At 30.6% G+C, this 23,359-nt stretch overlaps 1 protein-coding gene across 1 annotated transcript in view; it reads right to left on the bottom strand.

The window, feature by feature from the left end:
* LOC107449501 (uncharacterized) overlaps nucleotides 1-23,359 on the bottom strand; it is a 76,525-nt gene that overhangs the window by 20,558 nt on the left and 32,608 nt on the right. The window contains exons 2-4 of the mRNA XM_043049317.3: nucleotides 19,795-22,201; nucleotides 5,680-5,816; nucleotides 388-515 (exon numbers count right to left, since the gene is read on the bottom strand). Coding sequence (XP_042905251.1) covers nucleotides 388-515; nucleotides 5,680-5,816; nucleotides 19,795-22,201 — 2,672 coding nt within the window. The remainder of the gene's footprint in view (nucleotides 1-387; nucleotides 516-5,679; nucleotides 5,817-19,794; nucleotides 22,202-23,359) is intronic.

Below are 23,359 nucleotides of genomic sequence, written 5' to 3'. Positions count from 1 at the left end.
AAAATAATGCATTAAAACATAAACTAAGGTACCACTAGAATAAATTTTTACAAAAAGCGTAGAAAGTTGGCAGCCGACGCATTGTTCCAGCCCTTTCATGGTGAGACTTTTAAAATGTTTGTAAAATTACCAAAAAATTATGCAAGCTTAAATTTTTAACTGCTTATACACTCCATAAAATATTTTGTAAAACGCGTAGTAGTTGGCGACCCTAAAAAACTATTTTATAAAAATTTTTGAAATTTAGAAATTTTATTACTAATTTTTCTCATTTTTTCACTATGAAAGGTTCCAGGACATTTAGTATTTTCAGTATTGTTTTTCCAAATTGCTTAAGTTTATTATGAAATGATGTAAATTGAACATATTAAAATTGGATGAACTTACCGCTTGTTTCACTTCAAACTCCATAATTCTGTAGTCTTCAGAATTTTTATCTTGGTATTTCGGGGAAAAAGAAATTTTTCGAGTGCCAAATCCATCAATTTTCAATGAAATTCGAACTGCTACTATGGCTAAAATAGAGAAAAATTGAAATAAAATTTAATTAAATTAATAGTTTGTAAACAAAGCTGCTAATAAATAGAATTAATTATTAATGAAGAAATTAATATTATTAATTATTATATGATCATTATAATTATTATTAATTATTATAGAATTACTATAATTATTATTAATTATTATAGAATCATTATAATTATTATTAATTATTATATGATCATTATAATTATTATTAATTATTATAGAATTACTATAATTATTATTAATTATTATAGAATCATTATAATTATTATTAATTATTATAATTATTAAAATTATTCTATAAATTAATAGAATTAATTATTAAAGAAAATATTTTTAGGATAGCAATTTTTTTTAGTATGTTTTGAAGCATAAATTTAGAAGATAAAAAAACGCTTGATACCATGACAAATCAATAATTCAAACGTGTTACAAGATCTATTAGTAAGGCAGCTGCGTACCCTCCAACGACTACGACGTAGTTCTGTTTCAAGTTCAAATATAGTCATAACTATAAATATTAATAATTTTTCTCATGGAACAAATTGCTTGATAAACAAGAAACTAAGGAAAGCAAATTATCTTTTTATTTTAAACATAGCTTAAAATGCTTGTTTAGGGAAATAGCTTGAAATACGCAGATGAGATAAAGAAAATAAACACCTCGAGTTCGAAAAAAATAATTAATAAGAAAATCATAACTTTGATAAAAATTTCGTTAGCTAATTACAAGGTTGTTTGAATCGGGATATGAAATAAAAGTTTATATCTAGCTTGTTTTCGAAAGGAGACTAAGACTTTAAAAGTTTTACCAGGGCATTTTCTTATCTGGGAAAAATCAAATAGTGGGGAACACTTAATATTTTCTTTTATAACCGTCGTTGAACAGCCGAGATCCAATCTTTTTGGGTTTACGACTACTAATGTTGAACTCCGTAGCCTTTCAATTTTGAATTCAATTCAGACAAGGAAACTCGTGGATTAAGTATTGGGAGAAATTTGCCTTCGTGGAGGACTTTTTGAGGGAACTATCCAACATTTGCTTTGCACGGAGAGGAAAACCACGGAAACCACCCACGGTTAGCCTGACGGTAAGGGAGCTCTAACCCATGGTCCGTCTACAACAGAGGATATTTTACGTCAGCACTGTGGTCGGTGTAAGCCGGATGTGGAATTCGTATCGACTGGGATTCGAACCCGGTTCGCCTCATTGTAAGGCGAACGCTCTGTCCCCTGAGCCATTAATAAATTAAGAATAAAAAAAAAAGCGTTACCTTTTAAGAAATCATCATTGATTTTACGTATAAATTAATAACTGTTAGTTTCGGAAATCGCGGATATTTTATTTTTTACCAGATTTTTCAGCTTTTTCCGAAATACAAACAGGCTTGCCATCATCATTAAAATTTATCTGGGCGCCATTTACAGCCCTTTTTCTATCAATCTTGAAGATTTTTTTAAAAATCTGAGTGTAAAGAAAAACTAAATATTTCGTATTTTAGATGTGTTGCTACAAAAATTAGCAGCTTTTCCTTTAAGTTTTCAAATGTAGAAATGTAATTGAATCACAATTTAAGGCAAAATTTTATAATTAAATTTTGCAATATGATGACCCACATAATCACTGTTGAGATTCTAATTTCGGATCTTATTTTTTGAGTTTCTCTAAGATAAATGCAGCACTAAATTATTTTATTTCATATTTAATAACCGACGTTGAACTGCCTACCCAATTTTATGGGTTTACGACTACTAAAGTTCTACTCCGTCGCCTTGAAATTTTGAACCAATACTGATGGCAAGGAAACTCCTGGATCAGTACCTCCAGAGGTATGATTTGTTATGGGAACATGGAGGACTTTGAGATTCGACAGACTTAACGTGAGTCTTCGGCTGGCGGGGATCGAACCCATGCCCTATTGGACATGGCGACAAATTATTAGGCGCCAATGTTCTAAGGTCAAAACGCGTCCTTCTTTTAAAAAGATAAAGATCGGTAACTAAATTATTTCATTCTTAAAATTTTATCTGGGAGAAACAAATAATTTATTTCCATCTTAATATATTTATCTATTATTGGCTACTCTTACAAACGTTTTGTAGTGATGTGAATTTTATCTTTATTAAAAAAGTGCTTGGGCATTTACCCTAAGATTAACTTCATAATTTCTTCTGTTAGCTACCACTAGAGTTTAATATTTGAGTAATTTAGATCAATAGATATATATTAATATTTTGTGGAAAAAACAATTGCTCGTTTCTCTAAGATAAATTTCAAGAATGAAATAATTTGAATTATTTAAATGACGGAAAATATTTCTTGGGATCTATGGTTTTTGGAAAATTTCTTCTAGTGGTTTTTAATTTTGCGTTTTAATGTAAGGTTCTTTGTTTCACAAATTTTATTTAAAGTTATTTTCTACACCATAAAAGTTCTTCATATTATAACCAAATCATCCATTTAATTGCACCGCTTCTTACATGAACCAATCTTACTAATTAATACAAAAATATTAATTTCGGCAGCGCGGCAGGTAATGGACTAAACCAGGAATGTCAGTTGTGCCACTCTTTGCAAAATAATTAAATAAATAAATAAATAAAAGAAAAATAAATAAATTAATACATTATTAAGTAGTAGGAACGAAATTAAAAACTAAAACTTGCAAATTAATTTTACCATAATTTAGTGGGAAAAATAAATTTTAATCAAGTTTCCTAAACGAAGAACCATATGCAAAGTCACAAATTTTGGTACCGCTAGAAAAAATTGTCCATAAAACAAATGTGCAGTTCTGATTAAACCATGAATTAAAAGCTTAAAAACGAGTCGTCGAAATTTCGTCGTATCATAAACTGTTTCTTCATCAGCTTCTGATCAGGTCATGACAGGGAAGTGGCTTAGCCGCTTACGATGACCTTTCCGGCAATGGGTTCCTATGGAATTTTAATCCTGGTGATGTACCCAAACTCCCCTAAAAATTATCACAACATTCATGCTATCCTCTGTTATATATAATGCTTTAAAACTTGATGAATACAACCCCTCGTTGACCAGAGCTCAAGTAAGGTTTTAATTGATTTTGATTCTTGTGAAGAAATTCACTATTAAAACATACTACAATAAGCATTAAAGTGTATCATTTTATGTAATAAAATAAGTTAAGTGAATTTAATTCATTTAAAAAAATGCTTTATCTCATTTATGCACACTTTTCATAATTAAACCATTTCAAAAGTCAAATGTCATTCCCAGAGGTGGTGAAAAACGAAAACTTTAATATGTTTTTTTTTTAAATTTTGGCAAAAGTCTTTTGACTTTGATTTATGAAAATAGGTTTGCGACCAAAAATGTAGACTAATAAAATTCAAAATTTTATTAAAACTTTTCAGAACATACTTTTTTTAGTTAACCATTGAAAGTAAAGAATGTTTTCGCTTTAAATAGGAATAATGTAAGTCTTAGTGGTTGTTACGAATTAAAGAGATAATAAATAAATAAGAATGAATTCAACCACTTTTTGCATTTTTAATAGCTTGTGGCATCCCACTTTTGCAACCACTGTGAAAAATATTTACTGACTTAGCGTAAATTCCGTTGGATGGTATGTATAAAGAAGATTGTATCTGACAATAGCGCGCACCAAAATGTTACCTTTTATGTGATTGAGTTTGTTGCATTAATCACAGTTATTAATACTTTTGAAGCACACGAAAAAGAAAAGAGTTTTTCAAAGACGTCGAGAACAAAAGTAAAATCAATTGTAACATTTTTTAGTTAACTATTTTCAACTAATAAAAAATCTAATATATTATTAGTATTAATTGACAGACGAGTAAAGTAGACTATCCTCTACCAGAAAAAATAAATAAATACCATATTTTAAATCTTATTATAGTAGTTATTAACAATTTTTGACAGTCGTGCACTTGTTACAATTGTCCCCACTTACGTGGTCAATTGTAACAGTTCTTAAATTCAACTAAAACATATTTAATTATACATATTATCATAGTTGTGATAGATTTTTTTATTCATAAAAATAGTAGTGATATTTTAGGAGTCAAAATAATAATGAGCAGAGACCTAAAGGGTTAAACTTTTAACTTTAAGGGGTTAAAAATTTCAATTTATGCTGTGAAAGGTGACAAATAAAATAATGCACTTGCAACATAATATAAATGATATAGGAAACTATTGGTGGTTCTTAAAGAGTTAAGTAATGGTTTGTAAACATAAGATAATTTATTTTCAGCTGTTACAATCGTCCATTCACTTATTGTTACAATCGTCCCCAAGACGCCATTTCAGATTCATTTGTTAAAAACAATGCTAGTTAATTAACAAAACCAATTTTTGTTTTATTGAAATGTTAATTAAGGTATCCACTTACATATTAGGTAAATAATTTTTATTTGTTTAAACAAAATTACTTTGTTACAATGTAATATTCCAGTACCAAAAAAAGTACTTACGTAGCGTGAAAATATCCTTTGTGATGTAACTCTTTCAAAAGTACATAAAAATGGTTGACCGGCAGGGGTAATTAGATTTAACATGTAGATTTATTAAATACACCTTGTGCGCCACCTAGGAACCAAATCTAGAGCCCGACACTCGAAATTTTTGCTCTGTTACAATCGTACCCTGTTACTATTGACCCCACTCTCCCCTATTATTATATTTTTTAGAGAGGAAATATGATTTTGGTGATTTTCGCAGCAAGCCATCAAATTCACCGAAATTGATTTGGTTAATCAACGCAACTCACAAAATGCTGACATGCATGATTTCTAGGTATTCTTTGTTTCACGTTTGCTTTAATGTTGTACTAGATACAAAAAAGGGGAAAAGAAAAAAATGAAAGAATAAAAAAGAAAAGAACCGAGCACAAAAAAGGAAAAGGAATACCATTTTAAATGTTTTTTTACAGCTCTTCTGCCTAAGCTATTGGGTCTATATTTTCCAGATTGCGGCTCATAATTCTGGGATCATTCGTGGAAAAAAAAGCATGCTTATTTAGAGAAAGAACGTTTATGTGTCCTAACTTCGTCAGCACTTATTAATTAGCGTTTCACCCCTCGAACCATTTCAGATGATGAAAATCCGCGAAAAAGTAATTCAGTAGTTATAAAGAACTCAGTAATACTTACGAATGCATGGTCCTCGTGGGTAGGATCTAGCATAACCTGCTCTACAATGACAAGAACTTATTCCATGTTCTGTTTTACATGTTTCATTCACTTTTACATCACAAGTTGAATCATCTCCAACAATGCAAGTGTCAATTCTAATGGATAAAAAATTAATGGATTTAATCATATCATGGGTTTAATGGAAAAATACGTAAAAAAGGTTATAGTACAGTGTTTAATGCCATTAACAATCAAATATTCTTTCCGAAACATGTCCGCAACTTTTTAGTGACTAGCACCATTTAATTATTGTTAAAACATATATATTTACCTGGGAAAATTTACAGAAAATTTTTATAAATTATAGCTGTTAATAAATATTGTTATGACGAGCGGACTGTGTGGGGGTCAGGGAACTGACCGTGCATCGGAAAGGTTTTGGGTTTGAATCCCGGGCAAGGCATGGATGTTCTTTCATTCTCTGTTCCATCTGTCCTCACTGTGGGAGCAATGGTGGCCCACTTAATACTGTGACCCTGAACGAGTGGCCAACAAATCTGCCCTGTAAATGCTTGAATTGACGAAAAGTTAACACAGGGGGCCAGTATTTACAAATAGTGTACTCCTTCAAAAAAAAGTAGATAACGATTAAAAACGTTTTTAAAATAAGTCTTACCAAATTTTATTTAACGATTTAATGATTTTAGAAAATTAACATTTATCTAAGAAAAAAAAGAAACCTGAATTACCCGTTTTGCACAGAATTTTAGCCACGGATTTGCCCGAAATCGATTTGCACTTAAAAAAAATATATAAATTAACAAAGAAGTTTTAGTAAATTTATTTATAATAAGATACAATTTATTCAATGAATTTATATAGAATTTAATCACTTTAGTCGGGTATCCATTGTTTTTTGAAATCTAATTTTGAAAAAGTTTGTCTATTTGTTTTCCGGATAAATACATTACTACATATTCTTTAAATTATATTCATTTAATTAAAAATGGTATTTAAATAGATGTTTTTAGATACATTAGAATTCCAAGCAATTAGTTTATTTATATTAAAATTAGAATAATTTCTTTTATCGTATAAATCAACAAAGCAGATATTTTCTTCTTTTATAATTAACTCTTTCAAAATTTGATGAAAAGCAATGGATACCCAACTAAAGTTATTAAATACTATCTAAAATCATTGAGTTAATTGTATGTTATTATAAGTAAATTTTCTATTTTCTTAACTTCTATTTTCTAACTTCGTAAACTTTCTATTTACTTCTTGTTTATTTATACATATTTACTATATGCAAATCCATTTTGGGCAAATCCGTGGCTAAAAATCTGTGCAAAATGAGCAATTCATGTTTCTTTCTCTGTCTCTTTTTTCTTACATAAATGTTAATTTTCTAAAATCATTAAAATTGTATAATTAAACGTCAATCCTATTAATTAAAAACTTCTTTAAATTATCCAGTATAACATTATTACCTTGTACACATCCATTTTCTTGCCAATTCGTGGTGACTAACAAATCAAAAGCACTTCAGTACTGCTGTAAGAATGAGCTATAAAACAAAATCCCTCTATTTACGCTTTTAGCTCAATTTGCGCTTCTGTTTTCATACTTTTTATTTTATTTTATGACCGCCGTTGAACAGTCGACCCAATTTTTGGGTTTACGACTACAAATGTTCAACGCCGTAGCCTTGTAATTTTGAACCAATCCAGAAGACAAGGAAACTCCTGGATCGGTACCCCCAGAGGTATTGATTTGTTATGGGAACATGGAGGACTTTGAGACTCGACAGATTTAACGTGCATGTTTTCATACTTTGTAATTTTTTGTAACAAATAAAAGCCTTAATAAAGCAAAATTTGCATATTGCTATCCCGTGACTTTTGTCACATCAGTATATTACGCTGAACACAACACCCAACCAGGGTCAAGTACCTGCCTGATTTTTAGGGCTCTATCTTTAAACGGGCATGGCAGGAATGTCACGTAATTTTGACCCGGATCAGACGACGTGAACAACACCTAAGCTGGTACCTCTCTCTGAATAGTGAACATAAAAACTTTAATTTTGCTTAAAAAAAGAAAAAAAAACAATAGGAAAGAAATAGCTTAGTTACCACTAGTAAACTTTTTGAAAATAAAAGCACGTTCTAAAAATAGGTCCGTTATCCCATGGCTGCCCAACTACTATGCGTTTTGCAAAATTTTTTATATTCTGTATACAATCAAAAACTAAAGTTTTCAGAATTTTGATTAACTTCACCACATTTTTACTTGTGATTTTTTATACGAATTATTCACATGTGGAGTGGAATTTACCAATCAATACAAATAAATATTAAAGCGCACCACTAGAAGAAGTTTTCCCACAAAGTTGGCATTACTGGATAATTTCATTTATGTGTTATTCAAAAAAGTTTCATTGCATTAAATTATACTTTATTTAAGTTAAATGAGGTTAAAAAAAGTTCCTAACCTCAAGGTTTGTTACAGTAAATTTAAATGTAAGCACCAAAACAAATAAATTTAGCCACGATACCCATTTTGCTGCAAAGTTTTGAAGATTTTTCGAAATAAAACGTGGAAAACCGGGCTGTTTAGCAAACAATTTTAGTAATTTATATCAAAAATAAGGGGGCAGTTTTTAAGGAAGGGTGAATGCTAATAAAAAGTTTTATTAACTTTATTCACTACTATTTAAACATTTTAAGAATAAAACTTGCTACTTGTTCTCCGTCGGAATTTTCTAATTCTAAGGAAATATTTTTCCTATTGATTACTTAGGTAATGTATTGATTTTTTTGCAAATAAAAATTAGAAATTTTTTGTCCACCATTACATATAAATATTTTAAACAGACATATAGAAATTAAAACAGATAAAAATCATTTTTTCAAGTTCTGATATAAGTTTTAGAAAAATTCTAGTGTTCTAAAAATTTTTGCTTTAGTTACCTACCAAAAATTTCGTAAAATCTCAAATGTTATGTTACTATTATTATAGCACAGTAGATTGGCATGCTTTGTTTTTCAACGATAAAAACGAAGTAATTTTTTTACCAATTTTTATCTTTTTTAAATTTGTTCTCAAATCTTAATTTACACTGGTTATCATAAATTAAGGAAAAATCACAAAAATAGCGATAACTCTTTCAAAAGTAAGCCAAACCGTGCAAAATTTGCATATGTTGTCCACTAAGAGTAGCTGAGTAAAATTGCAATATGCAAATTAGTGGCGCTGCACTCGGCTTACGTCATCTGCCTGGAGCATAAAAGTCCAAGTTTGAGAGAAAGCACACAAATTTTACTGTGATTGCGACATTGAAAATCTGAGATAGCCAATTCGTAATAATGACCTCTAGGCATCATTTGCCTGAAGAACTACGATGGAGAGCCATCGGGAGACTAGAGGCAGGGCAGAGTCAATCAGAAGTGGCCAGATGGCTAAATGTGAGTCCATCTGTGGTTCATAGACTTTGGAGGCAATTTCAAACCACAGATTCGGCATCTAGGAGGTTCAGTCAAGGACGGCCAACTGTTACGACCAGTGCCGATGACCGATATTTGACATTAAGTGCACGCAGGAATAGAACCGCTACTCCGACACATCTTAGATCCTCTCTTGCTGCAGCCACCGGAAGGTTGGTGTCAACGTCAACTGTGCGCAGAAGGCTCCACGAAGGTGGTCTGTATGCGAGACGACCAGCCATTTGCGTGCCGCTCACATCACGCCATAGGAGAGACCGTTTGCAGTGGGCCCGACAACATGTCCACTGGACGTCAGATCAATGGAGGCCTGTTCTCTTTACGGATGAGTCCAGGTTTAGTCTAGAAAGTGACAGTAGACGTTATTTGATATGGAGAGAACCTGGGACCCGTTATCATCCATCAAACATCCGTGATAGAGATGCATACGGAAGAGGCAGTGTCTGTGTTTGGGGAGGCATATCCTTAGGAGGGCGCACATACCTCCATGTCTTTCCAAGGGGAACCGTGAATGCTCAGGTTTATCGAGACAACATCCTTGATGCTTATGTGCGCCCATATGCCGGGGCAATTGGTGATTGCTTCCTGTTACAGGACGATAATGCAAGACCACACAGAGCTCGCATTGTTGATGATTATCTTCAACAGGAAACAATTACTCGCATGGAGTGGCCAGCTCGATCCCCGGACTTGAATCCTATCGAGCACGTTTGGGATGCTCTAGGGAGGCGTGTATCTGCCATCAATCCGCCCCCTCAGACCCTTGCCACGCTTGCAACTGCTTTACAAGAGCAATGGCTCTCACTTCCTATTGAACTGATAGACCGCATAATTGAAAGCATCACACATCGCTGTTTGTGCTGTATTGCTTCTAGAGGCAATCATATTCCATATTAAAGGTACTTTTTCTATTGCAAACCGATACTTCCAATTTGTTTATTTTATACATGTGCTAATTTCTATACTACTATTAATGTCTGATAATTTCTTTTTATGTTGTTTAATACCTTACTATGTGTTGTATATTGTGGGTAAGTTTCATAAAATTCCATGTGTAATTTCTTGAGTTATCGCGATTTTTGTGAATTTTCCTTAATTTATGATAACCAGTGTAGTTTACATAATTTTCAGCATTAGGTGCCTTATTTTTTTAAAACTGCTTTAAAGATACTAAGAAATGAAAACATCTATTCGGTCTGACTGCGGAAGATTAAACAGGGATACAGAAAAGGGCCTATTTACTCTTGATTCGGATACTTTTGTTTGATTATGTAAGCACATGCTCTTTTGCGCCATATATGATGGAACCATTAAGTTAAATTCCCTACCACTTTCTCTTCAAAATGAACTTTTTGCATTACCATACCTGCCAACTTCTAATCCTTTCAAGGATGATTTTCGCCAGTGGTAGTCAAATGGTATATAAATTGTAATTATAGGCAGAAAAATAAGCTGTATTTCGAACAAGATTATGCAGTTTTCAACAGCAGTATTACATATTTATATATATGCTTATTTTTTTAAAAATAGTGGTGCATTAAAAATGTTGTAAATTAAGTTTATAAATGCAAGTAATGTATAGAAAGTATACATTTTACTACCACTTTAAAAATAGAAATAAAATTTTACGCCTAAGGCGTAAAAGTTGGCAGGTATGCATTACTATCATAAAAGGTGTGTACGGACAGAACTTCTCCGTAGACTGTATCTGTTGGTACCGATATCCAGAAACTTACTTTTTAAATGCTTTTAATTTTTTGAAAATAATACAAAGCTGCTATGATGATAAAAGGTTTGCCAACAACATGTGTCCCTGTTTGAAGATAATAGAAAATATTCTTTTAAAAATGAGGATGCAAATTAAATTAATTGGCTTTTGAATATATTCTAAATGGCTTTCTTTTATGTTAAAGTAAAATTCGGCCATTTTTCGTTTAGTTAATGAAATTAAATGCAACTTTCAAAGAATCAAAAACAATTCGGACAGAGTAAATTGATATTTATGATATATTATCATCAGAAAGAGTTGTCAAAAAAGTCAATTCAATTTGTCACACATCTGCTTATATGATTGTGTCTAACGAATGTCATTCTCTTGCATAACGATTTCGAATCTGTCATACAAGTCATTGTCTATTAAAGAAATGATAATCATCAATAATCTTTTATTTTGACATCTTTGTTGCCTTTAATTGTCTTTCATTTTGCAATGAATGGAAGGTACAACTTGGTCAACCGTCTTATTAGATAGCCTTTTCCGGAAATGCTTTTTTATTTATTTGTCTACAAAATGTTTCCTTAGAAAAATTAAGTAATACAGTTTATTTCATACGCGAAAATTGAACTTGATAAATAAAATATCAAAAAAGTATAAAAAGATGTTTTAGGATAAAGGACTGCAGATGGGAGACAATTAATCTTTTCCCTAAGTCAAAACGATTAAATGTAAAACAATTAAATTATCAAAATAAAATACATTTCAGTCTCAACCATTCATCTGTCAAACTCACATTATGCAACAATAAGAGAAAAGCCTTTATGAAAAAAAGTTGTTGCATGTATGTGACTAAATTAAATAAGTATTTAATTCGTTTAGCCAACATTTTGGTTTAAAATTAGCGTAAAATTTCATAAGAGCACTTTAGTATCATTTAAATATATTACTTGATACTATTGTCCAAAATTAATGCTAAGGGCCAGTTTTTAGGGTAGGGTGAATTCTGATTAAAATTTTCAGCATAAATTTTTCAGGGGGTAAAACTATTAAAATTATTAAAACTATTAAGTGAAGTTTCCCTCGCGATGAGCTGCTGTTGTCTCAATCCAGAAGTTACTGAGAGGGGGGCTGACGCATTGTTTCAATGTATTTCCTTTCCTTTCTTTCTTTTTTTATGCTAAATGTCCAAAAAACCATGTCACTACAAAAGCTTTTAGGGATAAATAGTACAGTAAATTGCGATGCAGACAAACAAAGATCCTGTGGATTTCTTAGGATTAATCAAATAATATAAAATAAAGTCAAATCAAATTTATTATTAATAGTTTTAGGAATATATTCTTTTGAACATAACTGTTTCGTAATTATAAGCCTCAGACCAAAGTAAGACTCGACTAATTGTTGTAACTGATAATCATATGTGCCTTTTTTGTGTAATGGAACAGATATAGTTTTCTGTTGTTTACATTCAATTAATTGGTGTTGAACCATAGCTACCGAGAAATAAGGCCGTTGAGATCACCAAGGTCTTTTAGTGACGTCACTAACAGTGGTGTATAGTTGAGAAGAGATTAGCCGCCAATATATGGCATTATTTTACAACTTTTAACAATGCCATATGCATGTGTAGCTTCAAAATGTGAAGGGAACTACAGAAATGGGCCTAAAGTATCAGTTTTGAGGAAATAAAACTAAACAATGAGGAAATAAAACTAAAACTAATTCCATTAAACGAGACAGTTATCAAATAACTGCTGATGATCGAGTAAGTGTTATTTATCTTTTACATTTTAATATTCGTTTTTGCAGATTTTATAATAAGCTATTTAATTATATAATGAAATAAGTTGTATTTAAGAATTACAATGTTTTAGGTATTGTTTATTTGTTAGCAAATATTAGAATTTAAAACTAGCAAAGCATTCGTACTTTTGCAAAACTTTTAATCATCATATCTGGCTAGACCGCCCAGGGTGGGCCAGTGCCTTCCTTTGAATTCGAAGCCACTTCTCTCTACTTTTGACACTTGTTCGCCAGTTTTTCTCCTTTAGAGTAAGGAAATCAGTCTCAACTAAATCCAGCCATCTCAGCCTGGGTCTACCTCTTTTCCTGTTCATTAGGAGTTTGTGTAATAGGATTTTCTTTAAATTTGAGTCATCACTCCTTCTGAAATTGTGAGCTGCCCAGTTCATTCGATTTATTTTTATGAATTTCACAATATCTGGCTCTCTGTATATTTCATACAGTTCAGTATTATATCGTCTTCTCCAGGAATTATTTATTTTTATCCCACCAAGGATGGCCCTCAAAACTTTTCTCTTTTGCAAAACTTTTAGGCCTGCAAATTTAAACCTCATTTGTCTTGTTTAAATATCTATCTATCTATCTATCAATCTCTCTCTTTCTCTTTATATATATATATATATATATATATAAACAAATATCAAATGTCATATTAATAACAATGTTGATTGGCACTTGAAACTTATTTATTCTTAACGATAGCTTACGATCATATGAGTAAAATTTCATAAATATTCATACTTGAAAGCAAAAAAACTCCGATGCATTAAATCATATTAATAAAAAAGAAATTTAATTAATTGTAAACCATTTTAATTTTTGTACGTTATAATTTTAAATGAATATTTATGAAACTCTTGTTCATGCGTCATATGGTATGAATAAATTTTGAGTTTGCTCCAGATTAAATGCGCTATTCTCATTTTATTCCCATTTTTATGTTTATCTTACAAATCTGGAAGAGTTTATGTAAACGAGCTTTAACAAAATAATATATTAGTTTATACATATCTATGTATATTCATTGAAATGTATCTTACATAAAATATATTAATTAATGAGATGTATCTTATTGAGAAACAGGAAAGAAGATTTTAATAAATGCTTTTATATTTTTTCTATCTTAATTTTTTCTAAAAAAAAAATTACGATTTGACAAAAACTTATAGACAATTTAAAATGTAGTTCATAAAATATTCAATATTTTCTTGTCTTTTACAGTGCGTAATTTTTTTAATTATTGAACAATTTCTACTCTAGAATAATATACTAATAATTTTCAAGAAAAATCTCTATTTTGGGATATTTTTTTTAACAAATCTTATAAGAAAGATTGTCATCAATTAATTTATATATTAGAAAAACTTACGATTTGGAAATACTTTACTTTTTTATAATAATCGACAAGAAATAAAAAAAATGTTTATTTATTTTTGAAAATAATAAATACTATTTTAAAGTTTTACAATCTTAAGGATCGAAATACTTTTCTAAATTACTATTACTTATTTATTATTATTACTATATAGTTATTACTTAGCTAAATTATTTTGTCCTATTTTAATATTATATGCGTCGTTTATTTGTAAATAATGGCAGTGTTTATGTTTAGATTATTTCCACTTGGAATTTAAATGTATATCATACGATTCTGAAAGAATCCTTTAGAACCTATTTTAAAATAAAAAATTCATGATTGTGCCAATAAAATTATAATTTCTTTATTCGTCACTTTTCTGCCATGATATAACATATTTTTATTTGTCTCGAATTCGTTTCCTTATTAAATCTATCATTTCTTATTTTCAAATACATGATTAAATCTAATATTTGATTACATATTAGAAAATAATAAATTATACACTTAAATAAGGTTTATTCTTTTGATATTAAAAATAGTTATGATGAATACAGATTTAAAATTAAAAGAAAAAAAAATCTTATTAAATCATTTTCTATATATTGCATCATGATATTGCATATTGCACATAATATTGCATCATGGAAAGCATCAAACAGTCCTACATGTTCATTTTATTGATTGATAAGTAACATTGATTTATTTTAATAAAAAGCTAAAAATTCACCACTTAAAAATATTTAAGTGCTATTAAATTAGCTGAAGCAAAAATATTTTACTTCTCTCAAAAATTTGAACTATTTATTATAGTTTTCTCTTAATACAAATCTGAATATCGCGTTATCTTATGGTTCGCTAACACTTCCGAGGATGACGTCAGAAACCTACTGAGAAGCCTGACTCTCAGTGGTTATGGTTGAACTCGGCTAAAGGGTGGTGACACATTATTTCCGATATATTTTTTTATCGACTAAAAGCCAAGTCAATTAGTAATAGTTCAAAAGTTATAAAATTTTTTATGGATAGAAAGTTCGTTACTTATGCATATTAACGCGTTAGACATTGCTGTATAGACAAGCAATACATTTGATCATAGTCATTTGTTTACTCTAAATCAAAAGAAAATTAATGGAATTAATGATTTTAAAGAGTTGAAATAATTTAATGTATAAAATGTAAAGTTTTTGACCCATTTACGCATATACATTTACAATTAGGTGGCAAACTGGGACCTTAAATGCATATTAAGGTCCCAGTTTTTGCCACTGCATTTATGTATTTATGTCAAAAAGTATAATGCATTTACGTCAAAAAGCATTTATGTCAAAAATGCATTTATGTCAATAATGCATTTATGGTATAATGCATTTATGTCAAAAAGGTAAACAGGTATAGGTTAAAAGTTATAATGTTTTAAATAAAATTTCAATTACTTCTATCAATTCTTTCAATCTTAACTTGATTCAGTATACAAGGGGAAAGTTAATGTGTTGAAAATCAGGCATTTCTGAAACTGTTAATAGATTTTGCTCTCTTTTGATTAATTCTCGAAATCCATAGGATCTAAAATTTGGACCTACAACATGATGTTGTACCTTGGGATACTTTGTAAGGTTGTAAAGAATAATTTATTACTCCCTTATAAAATAAAATACTTCTAATTTTAAAGTGTTTATAGATTCTTTAAATTGTATGCAGTAAGACATAACTTACATTTTTAGTTTTTGTTTTCAAACTGTCCCAAGGTCTTTCCCTAATGCAAAAGCCTTTTGCAGGAATTTGATATGAAAAGTTGTATTAGTGGAATTAGTCTAAATCGTTTAGGTCTTCTAAGGTTTTCACATATTGAATGGTGAAGCTCTCAGAAGCTCTCACTGAAGACAGCATATATAACAAGTGGTAACTATTTTATCATGAAATATTGTGAAAAATCAAGTTTTAAAAGACATTAATTTTTAAAATACAGACGTCCGGTCTAAGCTGAATACACATTTTGAGCCATTCTAAATATGTTTCGGTAGTTATTATTTAACTCATGAAGAAAACCAAAATTAGTTTTACACGGTAACTACATTCCAGGAAAAACTGGCAGAGAAGGAAACAAAATGTTTTGACCAATCACTAAAAATATTAGTAAATTAAATATCTGTGACACAACTTAATTCCTAAAATGGACGTCCAATTAAAGTAGATAAAATTTACGATAAAACATTTGTCACCACTTTTTTAATTTTTGTAGATCATTGTTACCATTTTTAATATTTTTTTGTGCAGCTTGCAACTCTTCTGTGGATTAATTAAGGATCTGCAGTAATCTGTTAAAAAAGTGCCTGCAGTAATCTCTTTAAAATGTATCTGCAGTAAGAGTTCCAATTTAAAAAAAACTATAAAAAAAAAACTATCTGCTAGGATACTTTTAAGGCGAAGGAAAGAAACTAGATCATTTATGATATTTGAGACTACCATTATAAAGACGCGTGCAGGGATACCAACTGCTCCGCTCTCTGCAAAAGGTCTAATAAATTGATACCGAATTAAATAGTAGAATAAGGATAATTACATCTACATTTTAAATGCGTCACCATGAGATAATTGCTATAAAATTACATTTTATATGACACTTCGAATTGTCGATATGTAGTGGCGGAAAAATCACTTAAAATGAAAAATATTAAGCTAAAAATAACGTAAATTTCGTTACCACGCGAAAGTATTTTTATTACTAAGTGGAGCAAGTTGGCATCTTTGGTAATGTTGTTTCTAGCTGTTGGAAACAACATACACTACAAACTCTGTATTCAATATCAAACTGTACATTCAAATCAATTTTAAAGTATTCATACATCTGTAAATGTTTTTTAATTTAATATTTATTCGATATTTTGGTTATTTTCTTTAAAGATACAATTGTTTGAATAGCTCAATTAATTGTGGAAACACTTCTATACTAATTCTATGTAAACAATATTTTTTTTCACAGCAAATGTTTTGGAAACTTTAACATGGCAAAACTGTTGGCACAGTCTGAAATATCATGCTTGAAGTTTCAGAAATGATGTCATTTTTACCTATACAAGATTTGGATCGACCAAAATGAAAAGAGGAAGTTAATAACTTCTTCCTAGTTTTAATACCAGCAATTTTGAAATTTTTCTATGAAATTGCAACTTTTATGTTAGAATACTTTTTAAATTATTCAAGCATGATCTTTCATGTTGTGCTAACAGTTTTGCCTTGCAAAATCTTCCAAAACATTCGCTGAGAAACGGCAGATTGTTTACATAAAGTTAATATAGAAATGTTTCCATGTTTTTCTCCAACCCTTGTATGTAGTCATAATTATGTAGGAAAACAAGTAGAGATATTCGAAAATGCATTGGGGAAAAATTTTCCCGTTTTAGGAGGAAGATTTTTCTGAAATATTCCAAGTGCTAACAAAATTTTTAATAGAACATTTTTTTGTTTTGTTTAATAAATTAGATTTTAAATATTTTGATAATAATCTATACAAATAAGTTAAACATTTATATAAATAGCTGCTAACTTGTATGGTGTTTTGAAAAGATATTGCAAAGTGACATTACTTAAGGCAAAGGTCGCCAAAGTGGTCTATATAGACCCCCAGGGGTCTATTTAACAAAAGTGGGGGTCGATCCGAATCGAAAGGGTAGATTGGGGGTCGAAGAAAAAACAGTTCTTAATACGCAAATTACACATACTTAATTAAGTTTGTGAAATTTTTTATAATTGACTTAATATCAATTTCTTTATAGAACATAAATTAATAAACGTATATTTATTGGGGTGAAACAAGTATTTACGTATTTAAAATTGCAAGTTCTCTATTCAACTTGATGAATCTGTTTTTGGCGTTTCTGCTATTCTTATGATGTATGTTAAATATTTCAGTAAAATTAAAGGACAAGTCATTGATGAATTTTTATTTGCTAAATATTTTGAAACTGATGGAGAAGGAGAGACAATTTTTAGATGTTTACAAGAGTATTTAAATAAATTAATAAATATGATATTCCGCTTGAAAATATAATAGCGGTAGCCACAGGTGGTACATTTCTCAAAGAAAAAGTGCCCGGTATACGTACTGTTCATTGTGTGTTGCATAGGAACAACTTAGTAGCAAAATATTTGAGTCCGGAGTTACCTAAAGCTTTACAGTTTTGTGTTAAGTGTATCAATAAAATTAAAGCCCAACCTCTTAAATCAAGAATATTTTCCAAACTTTGTGTAGAAAACGGCGAGCTATTTAACCAAATACTTCTGCACACCGAAGTTATATGGTTGTCTAGAGGTGCATACTTGCAAAGGCTCGTTGAGTTATTTGACTCCACGACCGAATTTCTCAGCGAAATAAACCCTGTTCTGAGAGATGAACTCCAAAACAATATGAACCATATTTTTTATTTAGCGGACTTATTTGGAAAATTTAATGATGTCCAAGCAAAGCTGCAAGGAAAAGATGTAACAATTATCGAAGCTCGAACAATACTGTTAGGCTTCCAAGTAAAATTAAATTTATTTAGATCTTCATTGCTACGTAAGGATTATCAGTATTTCTCAAATCTGCGACAGATGGAATAAAAGAAGAAGACTTGGAAATATATGCAGATCATCTTCAAAAATTGAGCGACGATTTTAAACTGCGCTTTGTTGATTTGGAAAGCATTGACATCCCTGATTTGATTATTGCGCTATTTTCTGCTCAAATTGAAAACGTAGACATCAACCTACAAGATGAGTTTGCTGAATTATTATCGGATCTTGAAGCAAAGACGCTTCTTAAAATTTTAACAATAAGCAAATTTTGGACAAATATAAATATAATGCGAAAATATGTAAAACTTTACGAAATAGCTCAGCCATATATGCTAGCATTTCCAAGTTCCTATATGGTTGAAGCCGGTTTCAGTCACGTAAATTCAATCTTAACTATGTACAGAAATAAATTAAATGTGGAGTTTCGAGGGGATTTAAGATTAAAATTGACCAATTTTGAACCCAATATAGCGAAGCTTGCAAAAAAAAAAAAAAAAAGACACACCCATCTCATTGATTAAGAAGCAATAAATCTGTAGTTACTTTACTTATTATTTCTACTTATTTATAATTACTTATTATTTAATAAATATTAAGGTATTTAAATTTCAACATTAATGTATTTTTCATAAAACTATTGTTACACAATGTACTATTACTTTAATAAATGTTTAAAATCATAAAATAAATGAACAAACACAGTATCTAATAGAGTTTTACTTTAATTAACAGAAAATTACTTTTTATGGGGGTCGATGGAGATTTCGAAAAATTATATAGGGGTCGATGATCAAAAAAGTTTGGTGACCTATGACTTAAGGTATTAAGAATTTTCTGAAAATAAAGTTATTCTGCTACATTATTGCCTAGCTAATTTATCAATTATACTTATGTATGAACTATAGATTGATCTTGATGGGTAAAATAATTTAAAATTTAGCCTTACAAATCAAAACTTAAATGGTTCTACGAGAAAAACGTTTTTCATTACTGTCTTTCAATTTATTTTCTAATACCGTGCATACCTACCAGGTATTTTAACCATTTGACTGAATTATTTATAGGCCTGCAAATTAAAGTCCTGGTAAATCTAATTTAGTGAACCAAGTATTGAAGTATAAATCATGTTATCATTGGAAAATATATTTTAGCTGATAAAATTTTAAATATGGTAGGAATTAAAAAATACTTACCGAATTGTATTTGGTCTTAGCCATGGAGGACTGCGAATTATAGGTGTACGAGTTGTTTTGAATTGTGTTGTTGATAAGGCGGTAGTACTTCTGTCATTTTCAGCTACTCCAGCTCGAGTAACTTGAATGGGTGGTAACAAATTTGGAGGATAATTTGGGTGATTAATTGGATTCACTGCCCCGACATACGGACGAACTTCTTCAATATCCACGGGAATTACTATTGGACGACCGAGAAATGTTCCAGAAGCAGTCTTTGGTGATGTTGCTGTTAATTGGATACTAGACTCTTTTTCATATTCATATTTAGCAAAAGATCTTTTAATATTGGATGAAATTTCAGTTTTTGCTTTGCTTAAATGATTGGAAAACAAGCTTTCGTCAACAATTACATTTGGCAAACTTGGAGTTGTTTTGAAGGCAAAAGTTTCTGGTAAAATTAAGTTACTTTCAGCTGGTGTAATTATACTGGATGAATAGATTTCTTTGGGTTGTGAAATTGAAACAATTTTTTCTAGTGTATTTTGTTTATTAGTAGATTGAGAGGAGGAAAAAAGTTTTGATTGAGGTAATTGTGTACTTGTTGAAGGAGGATTGGCTCTTTCAACGTCTGATATTTTTGTCGGAAAAGGTATCTTATTTAAAGAGATTGTTGAAGGAGGATTGGCTCTTTCAACGTCTGATATTTTTGTCGGAAAAGGTATTTTATTTAAAGGGATTGTTGAAGGAGAATTGGCTCTTTCAACGTCTGATATTTTTGTAGGAAAAGGCATCTTATTTAAAGAGTTACCTACGGTTATATCAAAAATTATTGGTTTAGTGATAATTGATATCTCATCGTTAAATTTAGATTTGACTGTAGGCCTTTCAAAAACAGGGACCCAATCAGTAATAGGACCAAATGGAACATGCATTGTTGATGAATGAGATAGGTTAGAATCTTTCAGTTTAACAGAAGGAACTTTGCTGCGTAATTTTTGATTGTTGTTTAAACTTGCATCAAGAAGTACTTCAAATGTATTATTTGGTTTAATACTTGTCATTTTAATTGGTTGAGGCTTAGAGGGAGATACAATAACGGAAGAACCGTCCGAAAATATGAAATATGTTTTTTCAACTCCGGTATCTTGTGTCTTCCCTATATTATCTGGTCTCTTAGGAACTGAGGGTGCTTCATTGTGCGTAAAAATTTCCCCCGCAAAATGTTGCGGAGCAAGTTGTACATTATTTCCACTGGATTGATGAATATGAATTGATGGAACATTTGATGGTAGTTTTTCCCGAATTTTCGCTGGTTCATTTCTTAAAGATTGACTTTGCTTATTTATAAGGCGAGTTGGTTTTGATCCGTAAGTTGTTGAGGGTCGAATAGGCTTTGTGGGAATTGGATTTTTAGGTTGTGAAAATACAACAACTGTTCGGCTACTAGAACTTAACGGTCCTCTGTTGTTGATACGAGTTGGTGGAAGAAACTTTTGGTTTGTTGGGAAATTATTCGGTCGAGAAAGCTGTACATTTCCAGCAAGTAAATGAATTATACCACTTAATATATCTCCGAATTGAGGATCTTCATTCCTAGAAGATTTGTTCTTTTTTGAATTATCAATAATTTCATGAGGAATATTTAAACTTTCGTCAAAATTATCACTTCTTTCAAGTATCTTATCAATTTCTAAGTTAGTTTCTGTTTTAGCAGGATCTATTGTAGGCATTTGAGACTTATCCATTGTTGGTTTCAGAGTTTCACTTAAAATTATGTAAGATGAAGCTACAATGTTGCCAGATGTTAAATTTTCAATGTAAGTAAAAGAATCTGTTTTAGAAGTATAATTTATTGCCGATAAGACATTCGAACTCAAAACATAAATCGGTGTGATAAATGATTTATAATTTACTGTTTCATTTAAAACTTGAAAAAACGATGTCGGAATAGTAAGAATAAGGCTTTCAGCGTGAGGTGGGTAACTATATTCGAAAAAAGATTCCGTTGCTTCAGATGAATTGATATTGAAAATACTATTTTCATTAACTATATTTGGTGTAGCGTTTTCAATATTGAGTTCAAAATACTCTTTTTTAATGAAATCTTTAAATAAATTAGATGAATCTTCTAGTAAAATTGATGATTGATTTTGAGTGATTGATGATTGATATGGATATAAATAAGATGAAGGAATCATTTTTGTGGAAATTACTTCTTCCTGACTATTAGTTTCCATAATATGTAAATTTTTAAAACTTTGTAAAGAAGTGAGGGAAGTACTCGGCAGATGAGGCGTTTGTAAGTCATCAGAGAAAAAATGAATATCATCTGAAGAAGGATAAATGATTGTTTGATGAGATGGCATCAGTGATGAGTCTGTTAAAACTTCTTTCCTTGGTTCATGATATGGGCTGGAAGTGCTTCCTGTAAGGAAAAAAAGACAATTTTTAATCTTTAGAAGAAAAAAAAAATTTGTTTTTCATTAAGAGCCGTGGCATCTGCTCCTACTGACTTACTTTTTTTTAGTACATCAGAAAGCCTCCACACGGTATTTTATAAATAGTCTGCGCAGATTATTTAAAAAAAAGTAAACCAGTTGTGCGCATGGACCTAAATTCTATTTTAAAAGTACTCATACTCTCATATGCGGTGGTTATCTTAGCATCAGCCGCGCCAGGTGCTCTAACTAATTCATCTGAGTGGGAATAAATAATAAATCCCAGAAGAGCAAATGAGTGGTGAAAGTTGCATTTTAAAAGTAATTTAGAGAAATTTATCATATATATTTGAGAATTGAATCTGTAGTGGTTCACAAGTGAATAAGACAAACCAATCATATTCATAAAATAAACAAATTTTTGGACATATATTTGCTACCACTTTCGTGTTTTTACCAGTTTTTGTATTAAATGACTCTTTCATAACATGGTTTGCTTTAATAGGGGTTTGATTGGACTACCTATAAGAAACCATGCAGAGGCTTACAGTTGCAGGAGGCGTTGACGTGATGCCCCTGGAGATAGATCGCTCACCTCCCAATGAGGTGACTTACCGTTCGATACTAATTCCCACCCGACTCAAACCAACCACAATACTGATATATAATATTCTCAGTGGTAGACGGATCAGGGGTTAGAGTTGCTTAGCCGTCGAGCTAACCGCAGGAGGTTTTCGTGATTTTTTCTCTCCATGTAACGCAACTGTGGGTTTGTTCCGTCAAAAAGTCTTCCACTTCGGCAAATTTCACCCAATATTTGATCCAGGATTTCTCTTGCCTTCTGGGTTCAAAATTGCGAGGTTCCGAAGTTGAAGATTGATACTAGTTGACTCTGAAATGGGTCGGCTGTTCAACTCCGGTTGTGAAATAAAATAATTTCGTTTGATTTCTATTTGCTAACAATCTAAACATTCAACCATACCCTCCAACATTTGCTGCTTTTACGAAGTTATTTTTTTCGTAGTAGTGATTAAGAGCAGAAATTTTTTAAGCAGATAAAATGTTTATACTGGGCATGCGTAGAAAAAAAAATTTTTTTTTTCCCCATAATTTTGTAGTGAATCGTGTTTGGCATCTTAAGTCCG

Source organism: Parasteatoda tepidariorum, chromosome 12, assembly GCF_982258835.1.
Source record: "Parasteatoda tepidariorum strain Cologne lab strain chromosome 12, Ptep-v5.0, whole genome shotgun sequence".
In the NCBI taxonomy this organism is placed as follows: domain Eukaryota; kingdom Metazoa; phylum Arthropoda; class Arachnida; order Araneae; family Theridiidae; genus Parasteatoda; species Parasteatoda tepidariorum.
This window is presented reverse-complemented; position numbering and strand designations above follow the sequence as displayed.